This window comes from Tiliqua scincoides, chromosome 1 (assembly GCF_035046505.1).
Source record: "Tiliqua scincoides isolate rTilSci1 chromosome 1, rTilSci1.hap2, whole genome shotgun sequence".
Lineage (NCBI taxonomy): Eukaryota > Metazoa > Chordata > Lepidosauria > Squamata > Scincidae > Tiliqua > Tiliqua scincoides.
In genome coordinates, this window is record NC_089821.1 from 68,784,719 (window position 1) to 68,798,141 (window position 13,423).

The 13,423-nt window shown below is 47.0% G+C and overlaps 1 protein-coding gene across 1 annotated transcript; it reads left to right on the forward strand.

Annotated features, from left to right (window-relative positions):
* The first annotated feature begins 2,733 nt into the window (after nucleotides 1-2,733).
* On the forward strand, nucleotides 2,734-9,958 carry LOC136636611 (glycine N-acyltransferase-like protein 3). Its single transcript, XM_066611774.1, has 5 exons — nucleotides 2,734-2,811; nucleotides 4,792-4,899; nucleotides 6,113-6,239; nucleotides 7,291-7,411; nucleotides 9,556-9,958. The coding sequence occupies exons 1-5, from the start codon at nucleotides 2,734-2,736 to the stop codon at nucleotides 9,956-9,958; spliced, it is 837 nt and encodes a 278-aa protein (XP_066467871.1).
* The last annotated feature ends 3,465 nt before the right edge of the window (nucleotides 9,959-13,423 follow it).

Below are 13,423 nucleotides of genomic sequence, written 5' to 3' on the forward strand. Positions count from 1 at the left end.
AGATGCAATGTGTCTCTTGCACTTCTTCCAGCTTGACTTGATGTCCCACATAAGTTCCCAGAGTCTCCTGCAAGGAGGCAAGAATATTCCAGAGCACCATCTATGATCACAGGAGGACACATTCACTGAGCATAGGGCTTTAAGAGCCCAATCCTATCCAATTTTCCAGTGCTAGTGCAGCTGTGCCAATGGGGTGTGCACTGCATCCTGTGGTGGGGTGATAGTCACAGAGTCCTCCTCAAGGTATGGAAACATTTGTTCCCTTGCCTCAGGACTGCATTGTGGCTGCATCAGCGCTGAAAAGTTGGATAGGATTCGGCCTTGGAAAAGTCCCTCTATCCTTGTTGTTTTTGACCTTCTGTCTTTGACACAATTTATCACCTTTTGCTGCTTGCCTACTCTGTGATTAGGTTTCTGCAACTATGTTCACAGCTGGTTCTCTTTCTTTCTGTTTTTGTCGATAAGTCGGTGTTTTCATTGGGAGATGCTCCTCTTCTGCCTTTCCCTTGCTGTAGGGGTCTCCCAGGAACCAGTTCTTGGGCACTTGTTGTTCTCTCTCTACATGACCTCCTAGATACCTACACTCTCTCCTCTCATCATTATATCAGGTTCTGGGGACAAAGTACATGTTATCATAAATGTGTAGTTTGGCCTCCTGTATGGTTTTTTATTGGTTTTTAAAAAGTTAAACATTAATCATTAGGAGGGGGGACCAGTTAGAATCAGGGCCACAATGTGCGGGGGGGGGGGGATTTGATCCTTTCCCCTCATACTGCAATTCTAATTAAAATGAGCCTATTGGTGAAGGCAGGGAGGAGAGCATGCCTTTTAATGGGTTTCCCCACACTCTCACCCACAGCTCTATTTTAGAGTAGGGTCACTGTTTGAGATGCAATGTGTCTCTTGTACTTCTTCCAGCTTGACGTGATGTCCCACACAAGTTCCCAGAATCTCCTGCAAGGAGGCAAGAATATTCCAGAGCACCATCTATGATCACAGGAGGACACATTCACTGAGCATAGGGCTTTAAGAGCCCAATCCTAGCCAATTTTCCAGTGCTGGTGCAGCTGTGCCAATGGGGTGTGCACTGCATCCTGTGGTGGGGTGATAGTCACAGAGGCCTCCTCAAGGTATGGAAACATTTGTTCCCTTGCCTCAGGGCTGCATTATAGTTGCCCTGGTGCTGGAAGGTTGGATAGGACTGAGCCCTTCAACCCCACCATACTTTGACTTTGCAGGGCATCTGGATAAGGCATCCTTTCCTGCTTTCACACTGGTGGAGCACTGTGGTTTTTCAGGCATTTGAGGCTAAGAAAGGTTTACACAGCTTAAGAGACAACCCTGACAATTGCCTTTTTTTCTCAAGAAAAAAGCAAACAACAGCAGGACCATACAGAATCAACTTCTCAAGCTGAGGAAGAGCCAGTAACTTCATCTACAACTTGCTCTGTCACCTGAGCCCAGCCCATCATCATTTGAAGGCTAATTAAAGAAGTTAAATATACACAACTTTGGCTTAATGTGCAAACCTTGGAATGAGCAAGATGTGCGCTGATTGTATTCAGATATAAACAAAGAGGAAGAAGGTAGGAAACAGAGAACTGATTTGCATGATGATTTGCCAGTCACTTTTGAGGGGGGTGAAACTCAGTTGAATTGACCAAGCAGAAAAATAGCTATCGGGGTCCTCACACAAACCATCATGTAATTACTTGAATCCAAGTCCATCATTCCTGGTGCCAGGCTTAAGATGGGGGTGAGAAGCAACAAGGCGATTGTGAAGCAACCAGGGGAAAGTGTGCAGACTTTTGGAGAATGTAGCCAAGATGTTCTCAAAGACGCCCTGCGGTACCTTAGAGCAAAGGCCTTTGCTCTAATCACACAAAAGGCTGCTGAACTGTAGTATGAGCCCAGTCTAATGTGCCAGCTTGCTTTCTTCACCAGTTCAGCAGCCAATGTGGGGAAGCCTTAGTAAAACTTCATTCTTCCTTGGGAGGGATTATCCAGGATCATGGAGCTTGTCTGCAGCTTAGTGTGTGTCACACCTGTCTGCAGCACTATTCTCCTGCAGCCAGTGGAAAGTTCCTGGTCTCCTCCCTTCCATGCCCACTAGCCACACTCCTCCATTCTCTCCTTCAGCACCTCCTGGGGAGAGTGGCTGGGGCTAGCCCATTCCTTAGAAGAGGGCCCATCCCATCTTGGTTCAGGGACTCAGCCAATTCTAAGGTATCACCTGGATGCCATCTCACAATGTCCTGGCTACAATCCAAGGAACAGATCTGTTAATAATTCATTCAGTTTATACATATTTTCCCCTGCAAGTAACACAGTCCTCAGAGGAGACCTAGCAGGACCAGACTCTGACAGAGTGGATTTGGGTTGTTCCTTTGGCTTCTTCTTCCTAACCTGACCAAAGACGTGGCTGACCGCAGGTGAGCACTGACCATGCAATGGAGCACTGATGGTCCACAGCAGAACCATCTTGTTTATGTTGAGTATTGAGCTGGAAGGGGCCAGGGGACTCCCTCTTACTGTTGGGAGCACAGGGTCTGAACCAACACTTGTGTATGTGCCTGCGTGTTGGCACAGGGCTGAAGTGATTCTGTTGTAACAGTGCAGCAGCAGAGACTCAGTTTGAAGTCTCTGACCAAAAACTGGTCTTTCTCCCTCCTTTTCAGGCGCTCCCCATCCATTTCTGCTGGTACTTGCCAATGAGCCTCTGTTTCCCAAGCAATGCTGATCCTATCCAGTCCTTCCCAGTTGCAGCTGCTGGAGGAGATGCTTCGGAAGATTCATTCTCAGTCATTTGTGGTACTCTTGAGCCATGCAGACATTGTGCCTTGAAACAGGCTTTGCCCAAGGGAAAAGAAAATGGAAAGAGAGATGCAGGATATTCCTTCTGTTTTTTAAAATTAAAACTGTAGGCTAGACCAGGGGTCTCCAAACCCCGGCCCGGGGGCCAGATGCAGCCAGTGGCAAGCCTCTATCCGGCCCGCAGCCAGCCTGTTGTTCCCTGAAAGCCTCTGGCCCACTTGGCCGAACATGATTGGAGCTGTGCTCTGGTTGCATCTGGAGGGTGTTCTAAGGGCCAGAGAAGAATGAATGAGCCCATTCATTCATTTATTCACTCATCTAAGTTCATCTCTAATTTATTTATATAAATTTTATATTTAAATTTTTTTCTGGCCCTCTACACTGTGCCAGATATTTGATGCAGCCCTCTGGTCAAAAAGTTTGGAGACCCCTGGGCTAGACTGTTGCTAATGCATGGGTATTTTTGCTGAATAGCTACAGTTTTTATTGAGGCTAACAGGTATTGAAAACATGTGTAATCCTTCTATGGTCATCAGAGGACCATGTAAGCCCAACTCAAATGCCTTGGAAAGGGGAGGGATAAAAACTGATTTATTTTTTTTTAAAAGGAAATTAGAGAGCTGGCCTGATTGCAGTTTCCTGTTGAATGTAAAGTGGGTGGCAATCCTGGGGTTGTTGCTGCATATTGTGTGGAACAACCCCATATGGTTGGTGAATACTTGCATTTCCCTCATCAGATGGTAGGTGGGAACTACTCACTCTAGCAGTGTGGGTCAGAACCCAGTAGGTGGGTCATGAGCTAATTTCAGGTGATCCCCATTCATTTTAATGTGCATTTTATTTTTAATGTATTAGACTTGATGCTGCCGTGGTATGTGACTGCATTTGGGGAAATGTTACAGATCTGTACTTTTAACAGGCAACAATGTATATGCTTTTAATAATGATAGTCAATGGGGCATACTCCTGGCTAAATGTGGATAGGATTGTAGCCTTTGGGATGCTTGGGGAATTTTTTAAAAACAGATCAGCAATTGCTTGGAAGGGTTTGTCTCGCTACAGTTCCTCCCCACTGGGCCTCATGCCCGCTTAAGGCTGATTAGTTTCCCTTGTTAAACTCACAAGTGCAGCAAGCAAAAGTCAGAGTCAAGTCCCAGTCCACAGTCCAAGGTCAGATTCCAGGTAAGCCAGTCCAATCAGTTAAAGTTGCCAAATCAGAGTCCAGAGCCAATAAGCCAAGTCACAGTCCAAGGTCAGATTCCAGGTAAGTCAGTCCAATCAATGAGAGTTGCCAAATCAGAGTCCAGAGCCATTAAGCCAAGTCACAGTCCGAGGTCAGTCAGTCAGTCGGTCTGTCCTCCTCGTCTCGTCTCGTCTCGTCTCCTCCCCTCCCCTCCCCTCCCCTCCCCTCCCCTCCCCTACAACCTACACTCCTTCTACAACCCACACCCCCTAGTTCCTCTAGGGGCTGTTTGTATACTTCTAGGTTCACTTTTAACCTCTAGTGACTGCAGCTGTGCAGCACACCTCCAGCTACCACCTGGGCTTTAACTTTGCATTTACTTAGAGCAAGGGGCACTGTGGACACCACACCCTATCTCCTCGGTGATATCTTCCACGATGTCGCTACAGGGTTTTAAGTAATTTTTAAACATAATGTTAACCATTAATTTACTTAATTTGATTTTTGTCATATTGGGGTATGTTAAAAATTTTCCTCAATGATGTCACTTCCAACCATGAAGCCACTTCCAGGTTAATGACATCACTTCTGGTGGGTTCAACAGATTATCATTGTAAAATGTGGATCCGGGTGCTAAAACCTTTGAGAACCACTGCTGTATAGGCTTGAGCCAGACCAAGGACAGGGGCTGATGCAGCAGATCAGAGTCTGGACTAGACCCCTCTTCAAATCTGTTTCGGTCTACCTCCCTCCACTGTGCTGCTCCTCAAGCTCTAACCTTTTATTCTTGACAGGTCTGTGGTGCGGTAATGAATATAAACCGTGGGAATCCATTTGACTATGAAGTGATTGTGGATTCATGGCCAGAGTTCAAAGCTATCCTTACCCGGCCACGTAGAGAGGTAATAGTCTTTGGTGATGGTGTAGCTAGGGCATCAGACACATGGGGCCAAAACATTTTTAACACCCCCACCCCCACTGGGCCTCAGAAGGCCTTAGAAAGTCACTTCTGGTTTTTGGCAAAAAATAAAGTGCCTTTCTATGGCCTCCAAAAAGCATCAGTGATTACGTGGGCAACTGCAACTTCCAGACTGTATTCAAGGGCAGACCCACATAGTGTTACAGTAGTCTAACCAATATGTCAGTAGGGCATGGACCACCATAGCTCGGATACAACGGACTAAGGTATGGTTGCAACCAGTGCACCAGCCAAAGCTGGATGAAGGTCACCATGGACACAGCTACCACCTGGGGATCCAAGGACACCTGTGGATCCTGGAAGACTCCCAGGCTATGCACAAACTCTTTCAGAGGGAGTGCTACCCCATCCCGAGCATGTTGCAGATCTAATAGCTGTATTGTGGTATTCCAGATCAAGACGACCTTTGTTCTGTCCAGGTTTAATTTCAGCCTACAAGCCCACATCCAGACCCCAACCACTTTTAGACAGGGCCCAAGGACTTGAAGGGCCTCCTTGGAAACTGGTGGAATGGTGAGATAGAGCTCCATATTGGTGACGCTCCACTCCAAGCCCCTGTATGATCTCTCCCAGCAGTTTCACGTAAATGTCAAATAGCATGGGGGACAGAATTGATCCCTGTGACATCTCAGAAGTCAATGATCAGGGTCAAGGATCCATCAGCCTTGCCATCTGGGTCCAATCCACCAGGAAGGAGGAGAAACACAGCAAAAAATACCTCCAAGTCCCAACCTAGCCAGCCAGAACAGAAGGACACCATAGTTGATGCAGTCAAAAACCACTGAGAGGTCCAGCAGGACCAAGAGGACTGAACTCCCCTGTGTAGTCTTCAGGACAGGTAATCAAACAAGGCAACCAAGGCCAGACTTGAAACCGGATTGAAAGGGGTCCAGCTAAAACTTTAGCATTATGCTTAACATGCAGAAATTTAGCCTATGATGTTTTTCTCATTGTATCATCTGTACACTAGAAAAAGATTTACCCACTTTTGAGGAATATTAGGAAGGTGTTAAAACCACATACGTCTTGCAAGAAAAACACAACTAGCCCCTCAAATAGGAACTGGCTAGCCTGGGGAAGGGAAGAAAGGCTGTGCTGGTCATGAGGTTACAGAGGAATCTCTGTCACTTTTTCAGGTTCCCACAGATGACTCAGATATATTTGCCAACATATATGGAGCCTTTTATCGGGATCAGGATGCATACCGGACATTGTTGCTGGAATCAGATGCTGTCAACTGGTCCCAATGCTTCACTATACGAGGTAACAGGTCTTTCTCAAGAAGAGTTAGGGGATGGGAAGCTGTGTGTCCTAGGAGGTGAATGAAGACCACCATTTGTGTCAAACATTGAGTTCTTCATGATGCTCTCTCTGAGAAGCAGGTTCAAGCTGTGGTCAAGAGCACTGCTTCGGAACATGGGATAATATCACCTCATTTATCACATATGTACAATACCATCAGCACTGTTAGTATTGGCATCCTACTGCATCAAATGCTAGATTCCATCCAGGCATGAAGTTAGAATGAACAGACCTACTAAGGTAGGTGAAAGGATACAAAATGAATGGGAAAAAAGGCAGGCAGAAATGAGATGAAAGGATTGGTATGAGAGATTGCAGGTGCTGTACCATTGCAAAATGGGAATGGTGCAGAAGACACGAGGCAATGAATTCCAAAGAAAACAGGCAGCAAGTGAGAAAGGATGGAGTTATCAAATAAAAAGTTTAGCCAGGAGGACAGTATCAGGACAGTAGAGCCTCAAACAGAGAGCAGGGCACTGGTCTGCCCTGGTGTCAGGCCAAAAAGGAGTGTAGTGAAGTGTGACTACACATGCTCAGGAAGCAACTGCAGCTTGTGCACACTTTCCACAGCAGCTGGGGCAATTTTCAACAGGCTCCTGCTCTTCGTGTTCACATTAACAATAGTCCACACCATCATCATTGTGCTACTGCACTAACGTTCTCATTATTAATAGATTTTCCGCTTTGTGATGGCTTAGCCACAGGGAAAGTATGGGTGGGTGATGATGGCATTGTGTGAACCACCCACAAAGAGGCACAATCAATGTGTGACAATCCTGGACTAAACATCCTGCCTAGAAGAGCCCTTAAAAAGGAAAAATGTGGGGCAAAATGGGATGCAAAACACAAATGGAAAAAGTGGGAGTTGGGTTAGAGTGGAAGAAAGTGGGCTTTACAGTAATGGGTCTCACCATAGCAGTTGGACATCTGCATCTCTCACCTTCTGTCCCAGCTTCCCAGACTCGCAGACCCTTCTTGGTGGTTGAATATTTTATGTTTCTGCTCTTGACAGGGAGCCAGGATGGAATTTATGAAGCCTCACTCAATGCTGCTGCTGCCAAACAAATGAGGTTCTCATCAGCTTCCTACATTCCCTACTTGTCTCCTGACCCTAATAAACTTCGTGAGTGCAAGTAAGTGTTACTCTTTGTGATGCTGCTGAGGTACTGAGTTAGCTGTAGTGCTCTCAATAGGGAGAACCTTCCCTGTTGAGGTGCTCATGGTCAAATCTAAGATTTGCTCCACTGCTCCACTTGATTTGTCCTGATCATGAAACACAGAGGTGCCCAAAGTAAAGTCCCGAGAGACATCAGTTTGTTCCCTGGGATGAGAGAAAGAATGCCCCACAAGTTTAAGGGGGCTGCTGTTTAGAAAATTCTTATCCTGTGTTTTCAGATGCCTGGTCCCCTATGGTGTTTTGCCTGATTCCAAGGCCATTCTCTGCCTGGAGAATTATGCCCACTTTAAGCAAATTAGCTCCCCTTCTTTCCCCCAACAAATGACCCTGGTTCTCCCCTGCAGTCCTGCTGGACCCCACCTCCAGGGTAGCTCGCCTGTTCAACCTGCAGAGGTCCTCTCACCTGCCAGCAGCCTCCCACTACTACAGCAGACCCTGGGTTGTCAGCAGGTCTTGGGCACAGCAGCCACACTTCAAACTCCAGTGTCTCCAGCAGTCCATTAGTTACAAAGTCAGTCAGAGTATCCAGGGCAGAGTCCAAGGTCAGATTCCAAAGTAAGTCAGTCAAATCAGTCAGAGTGTCAAAGTCACTAAGCCAAGTCAGTCTCCTCTCCAACCTGCAATCCTTCTACAACCCACACCCCCCCCTTCCTGCCTCAGGTGCTCTTATATCCCTGAGGGCCCTATTGCCTTCAAGTGGCTGCAGCTGTGCAGCACACTCTGCTGGATGCCCAGGCCTTACACTTAAAGGGTCCACTGCTGACACCACATCTACCTCCTCACCAGATCTTCCAGGATTCCAATACATATGGTGGTTATGACATCTGCTTATCTTTCATGGATACTAAAGAACTCCCCCTACCTTTCACCACCCTCCTGGAAGGAAAAAAGGACACAGACTCCAGAGGTGGGGAAGAGAAGAAGCAGGGGGGGGCAGCCACAGGCCAGCTTCTGCCCTCCCTCGGGCTGCAACCCTCTCCACACTATCCTGGGAGTAAGCCCCATTGGCTACAATGGGACTTCTGAGCAGACAAGTTGGTTGGAGCTCTCAGGTTGCAGTCCTCTCCACACTTTCCTGGGAGGAAGCCTCACTGACTACTTGTGAGTAAACCTGCATAGAAGGGGGCTGAGGCTGCAGCCCTCCACACCTTCCTGGGAGGAAGCCCCACTGACTACAGCAGGGCTTACTTGTGAGTAGACCTGCACAGGAGGAGGCTGAAGCTACAGCCCTCCACACCTTCCTGGGAGTAGCCAAGGGACTACATTGGGGCTTACTCTCGAACAGACCTGTGTGGCCTCCCACTCACCTGTCCTTGCACTTGGCCTTGAGCAGGCTCCAAGGCTGCCATCCCAGGCACCCTTTCCTGGGAGTAAGCTTCACCTGCTGTAATGGGGCTTACTACTGAGTAGACACACAGGATGTCTCCTCTACTGTGGAGGAAAAGCCTCTCCTTGCACTGAGTGGGGACCTGCTCAGGGAAAGGCGGGCTGCAAGGGCTCCCAATGGCTCAGGAGGAGGGCATCCTGCTGGAGAGTTGAGGAAGGGAAAAACAGGGAGCTTAAGCCTGCAGAGCGGGCAAAATTGAAAAGGGAAACCAATGCGGGGCAGGTGGGGGTGAAGGGAGAGGAGGGCAGTGAGCTCCTGGAGGAGGGAAGCAGCCTGCCCTCCCAACACAGATGCCTCCTGTTACCCCCTTTGCCACTTTCACCGGGAGGAGCTGCAGCAGACAGCTGAAAGAGCCACATGCGGCTCTAGAGCCGCAGGTTGCCCACCCCTGTACTAGGGCTTACCTGAATTCCCTTCAGGTGAAAGCTAGGAACCAGCTTGTGGCTGTGCTGTCCTTATGTAGAACATAAGGAATATTTAAAAAGAAAAATTAGAATTGTAGAAAAGAACTGTGGATTAATCAGAGTTGTCTGTTTAGCCAATTGAAAGATTTTTCATCAATTGATCTACTTGGTAGTTTGCAGTTCTAAAGTACCATTGGCTGATCACAGGCACAGTGCTGGGCAAGATGGACTCTTGGACTCATCCAGCAGACAGTTCTTAAGCTTAGCTCTCTTCCCTTCCCTTTGCTGGTATTCTTTCTGCTTTTCTAGGCTAGATGCTGGCTTCAGACTTTCCTCTTTGAATCACTCCCATGTTGATCTGTTGAATGAAACATGGCCCTATGGAGGCAGCAAGCAAAGCCATCGGTACCTGGCCAAATTGGTGAGATGCTTCCCTAACATCTGCATCCTGGACGCCAGTGGTCATCCAATCAGCTGGATCTTGATGGACCCTTTTGGTTCAGGAGCACATAGCTACACACTTCAATCGCATCGTGGCAGGGGCTATGCAAGTGCGCTGCTGAGGTCTCTGACCATGCAAGCCAGCACAGCTGGCTATCTTTGGTATTCGCTTGTTGCTCCAGAGAACATCCGCATGCAGAAAATACAGGAACATCTGGGCTACCAGAGATTACCTGATCTGTGTCATTTCTGTGTCCACCACACAGTTTAGCAAAGAGAGAGGGTGAGGCTGTTTCCATTGGCCTGTATGGCACAATGGCCACCAAATATACCTTACCTCAAGCAGACCTCCAGCCTCCTGCTTGCCAGCACTGTATACAGCATGGGCTGCATGGCCCTGTTGCACCAGCACTGGTCAGGATTAGATTGCCCATCTGTAGATTACCTCTGAAAAGTATAGTTGGCCGTCGGTATCTGTAGGAGTTTGATTCTGCCCCCATGAATACCAAGATCTGCAGTTACTAGGATCTGCTTTAAAAAATGTTTTTAAAAGTCAAAATTAGTCAGAAATTAACCTTTCCTACCAAAGCACTGCAAAACTGCACTATTTGCAGGACTGCAGGACACTCAATGGCACTCTGGAAGCCACTTCTGGTTCACATGACCCCCTCCCTTAGCCCTGTCTTGCTTCAGTGTGACTTGAATGTGACCTGAGTACCCTGCAGCCCTGCAAATGGTGTGATTTTGCAGCACTAGGGTAGGAAAGACTTTTGTTCTCCACTTATTTTGACTTTTTAAAAAACACTCTTGATTGTGGTCCCCAGCATCCACGGATAGTGAAGTCCACGAATTCAGGATCCAAGGATAAGATAGGTTCACTGTTGTTGGCATCCTTCAGTCTCGGAAGACTATGGTATCATGCTCTGAATGGTGGTTCTGGAACAGTGTCCTCTCCAGTGCGCGAAGCCTGGGTAAAGTAGATATGGAGGATAGACTGTTTCCCATGCAGCAAATCCCACGTCCCAAACCCTACTCTCCATGTCGCTGAAATGGTCCAATGGAAAGGCAGAGGCCAATACGGTTGGTTCCAATGGCGTCGCAGGAGTTGCCAGAACGTGACTGTGTTCAGCCAGGAACTGCCTCAGGGACTCCGGCTCTGGATTTTGCCTTGAGGTTGACTCCTGAAGCCTTTTCCATAACTGGATTTAGCCACAAGGCAGTGGAGGTTTGGGATCAGAGTTTTCCTTCTCTCAGATGAGCTGCCTTCCCAGGCTAAGGAGTCCCATCTACCTGGTGGCTGTTTAGTCGCCTCTTACAACAAGTACAGCCAAACCGAGGGCCTATTCTTATCCCCAGCCCCCAGGGGAGGTTCACTGTAAATAGTTACAAAATCATTTGTTTTGGTGACTATGAAATGATTTATTTTTTTATTTAGGAAAAAAAATTTAAAATGTCCATTGCAATGTGTTGCTATGTGTATTTGACAAGACTAGATTAGTTTATCCGAGTGCTGGGTCCCCTCAGACACAGGGCCCAACTGGGGGCAATTGGTTCAATCAGCTTAAAGCCAGCCCTGCACTTTACAAACTCCAAAACAGACAGTGATATACCTGATGCAGCAAGACATTTGGCTGACTGTCAGAAAATAGGCAGAGCACAAAAGTCCTGCTAGGACTAACTGGTTGGCAACCCAATTTGTCCATGTACCTGACTCATGTTTTTCTTTCAGATACTGCTCTCTCTGTGAGCCTGTGCAATAAAACCATTGACCTGACCACACTTCCTGTCTCTTTGTTAGCAGATGGGGAACCCTTCTTCTCGCATTAGTTTTTGCTTACCTCAGGTGGTCTCAGGGTGGGCCTCTGCCGGGAAGGGAGGAGGGACCAAGCTTCAGTCTGCAGCATCTTCATTCTCTGAAGCCCTCATTGGTCACAATTTTTCTGTTCTCTGCTGCTATGATGTGTGAGGCAGACACCTCTAGAGCAGTGGTTCCCACACTGTAATCTGAATCCCAATGGTGGGTCGAGACTGGATTTTTGGTGGGTCACTGAAAGATCAGATAACTAAGAACAGCCCCACTGGATCAGGCCATAGGCCCATCTAGTCCAGCTTCCTGTATCTCACAGCGGCCCACACCAGATAACAAGAGACCTCATCCTGGTGCCCTCCCTTGCATCTGGCATTCTGACATAGCCCATTTCTAAAATCAGGAGGTTGCACATACACATCATGACTTGTAACCCGTAATGGATTTTTCCTCCAGAAACTTGTCTAATCCCCTTTTAAAGGCGTCCAAGCCAGGCACCATCACCACATCCTGTGGCAAGGAGTTCCACAGACCAACCACACGCTGAGTAAAGAAATATTTTCTTTTGTCTGTCCTAACTCTCCCAACACTCAATTTTAGTGGATATCCCCTGGTTCTGGTGTTATGTGAGAGTGTAAAGAGCATCTCCCCACCCCCTGCATAATTTTGTATGTCTCAATCATGTGCCCCTTCAGGTGTCTCTTCTCTAGGCTGAAGGGGCCCAAATGCCGTAGCCTTTCCTCATAAGGAAGGTGCCCCGGCCCCGTAATCATCTTAGTCGCTCTCTTTTGCACCTTTTCCATTTCCACTATGTCTTTTTTGAGATGCGGCGACCAGAACTGGACTCAATACTCCAGATGTGGCCTTACCATCGATTTGTACAACAGCATTATAGTGGCAGTAGGTGGACATTGCATATTTGCTTCGTACTCATGAAACTGCCATATATTGGTTAGTCTCTCTTAGTTTTGCCTCCATGAAATGGCTGTGATTCCTCAGCATTTCAGACAGTTCTTTCCCAACCTTACCCAGAGCCGCCTGAGAATTGGAGCCATGACATTACAAGGCATGTGGTCTACCCTTCAAAAATGCTCCCTGCCCCCCCCCAGTAGAGCTGGAGTGAAGCAACCTTTTGTGGCAATGAGGCTGTCACATCCAGCTGTTTACCTGGAAGGTCATATCTATCTATCTATCTATCTATCTATCTATCTATCTATCTATCTATCTATCTATCTATCTATCTATCTATCTATATTTGTGTGTGTTGACAAGTGGATATTATATAATTTTCCCAATAATAAATGTAAATTAGGAAATGTAAATTCAGTATGTAAAAAAGGCGTCTGTGGGGGATATGATTGAGACATACAAAATTATGCAGGGGGTAGATAGAGAGATGCTTTATATATATATATATATATATATATATATATATATATATATATATATATATATATATATATATATAGCATCTCTCTCTCTCTCTCTCCCTTATATATATAAAGAGCATCTCTCTATCTACCCCCTGCATAATTTTGCATTCATGGGGCTTTGGTTCACCAAGCAGGAATGGAGTGATGTCACATGATGTAATGATGTCATATGACATCAGTTCCAGGAAAGCGATGGGAACACGCTTGCGCTTGCAGCGGTGGCTGGGGTGAAATTGCTCCCTGCTATGAGCGCTCAGGCAGCAGGGGCTCCCATCACTTCCCAACTCCTGTATATATATACATACAGGTATTTATATACCACCTTTCTTGGTCTCAGATTTCTCCTCAGACTTTATTTAAGGCGGTTTACATAGGCAGGCTGTTTAAATCCCCGGAGGGATTTTTACAATTGAAAGAAGGTTCTATCTTTCAAGAACCACAACATTCAGATGTTTCTTTCTGATCTGGTTTCACATTCTGGCCTCCATCCTCCCAT

Excerpts from the sequence above, each read along its gene's own strand:
- LOC136636611 (XM_066611774.1), top strand. The coding sequence starts at position 2,734 with ATGCTGATCCTATCCAGTCCTTCCCAGTTGCAGCTGCTGGAGGAGATG. Across the intron at positions 2,812-4,791 it reads TTCATTCTCAGTCATTTGTG|GTCTGTGGTGCGGTAATGAA; the intron begins GTACTCTTGAGC and ends TATTCTTGACAG. Across the intron at positions 6,240-7,290 it reads CCAATGCTTCACTATACGAG|GGAGCCAGGATGGAATTTAT; the intron begins GTAACAGGTCTT and ends TGCTCTTGACAG.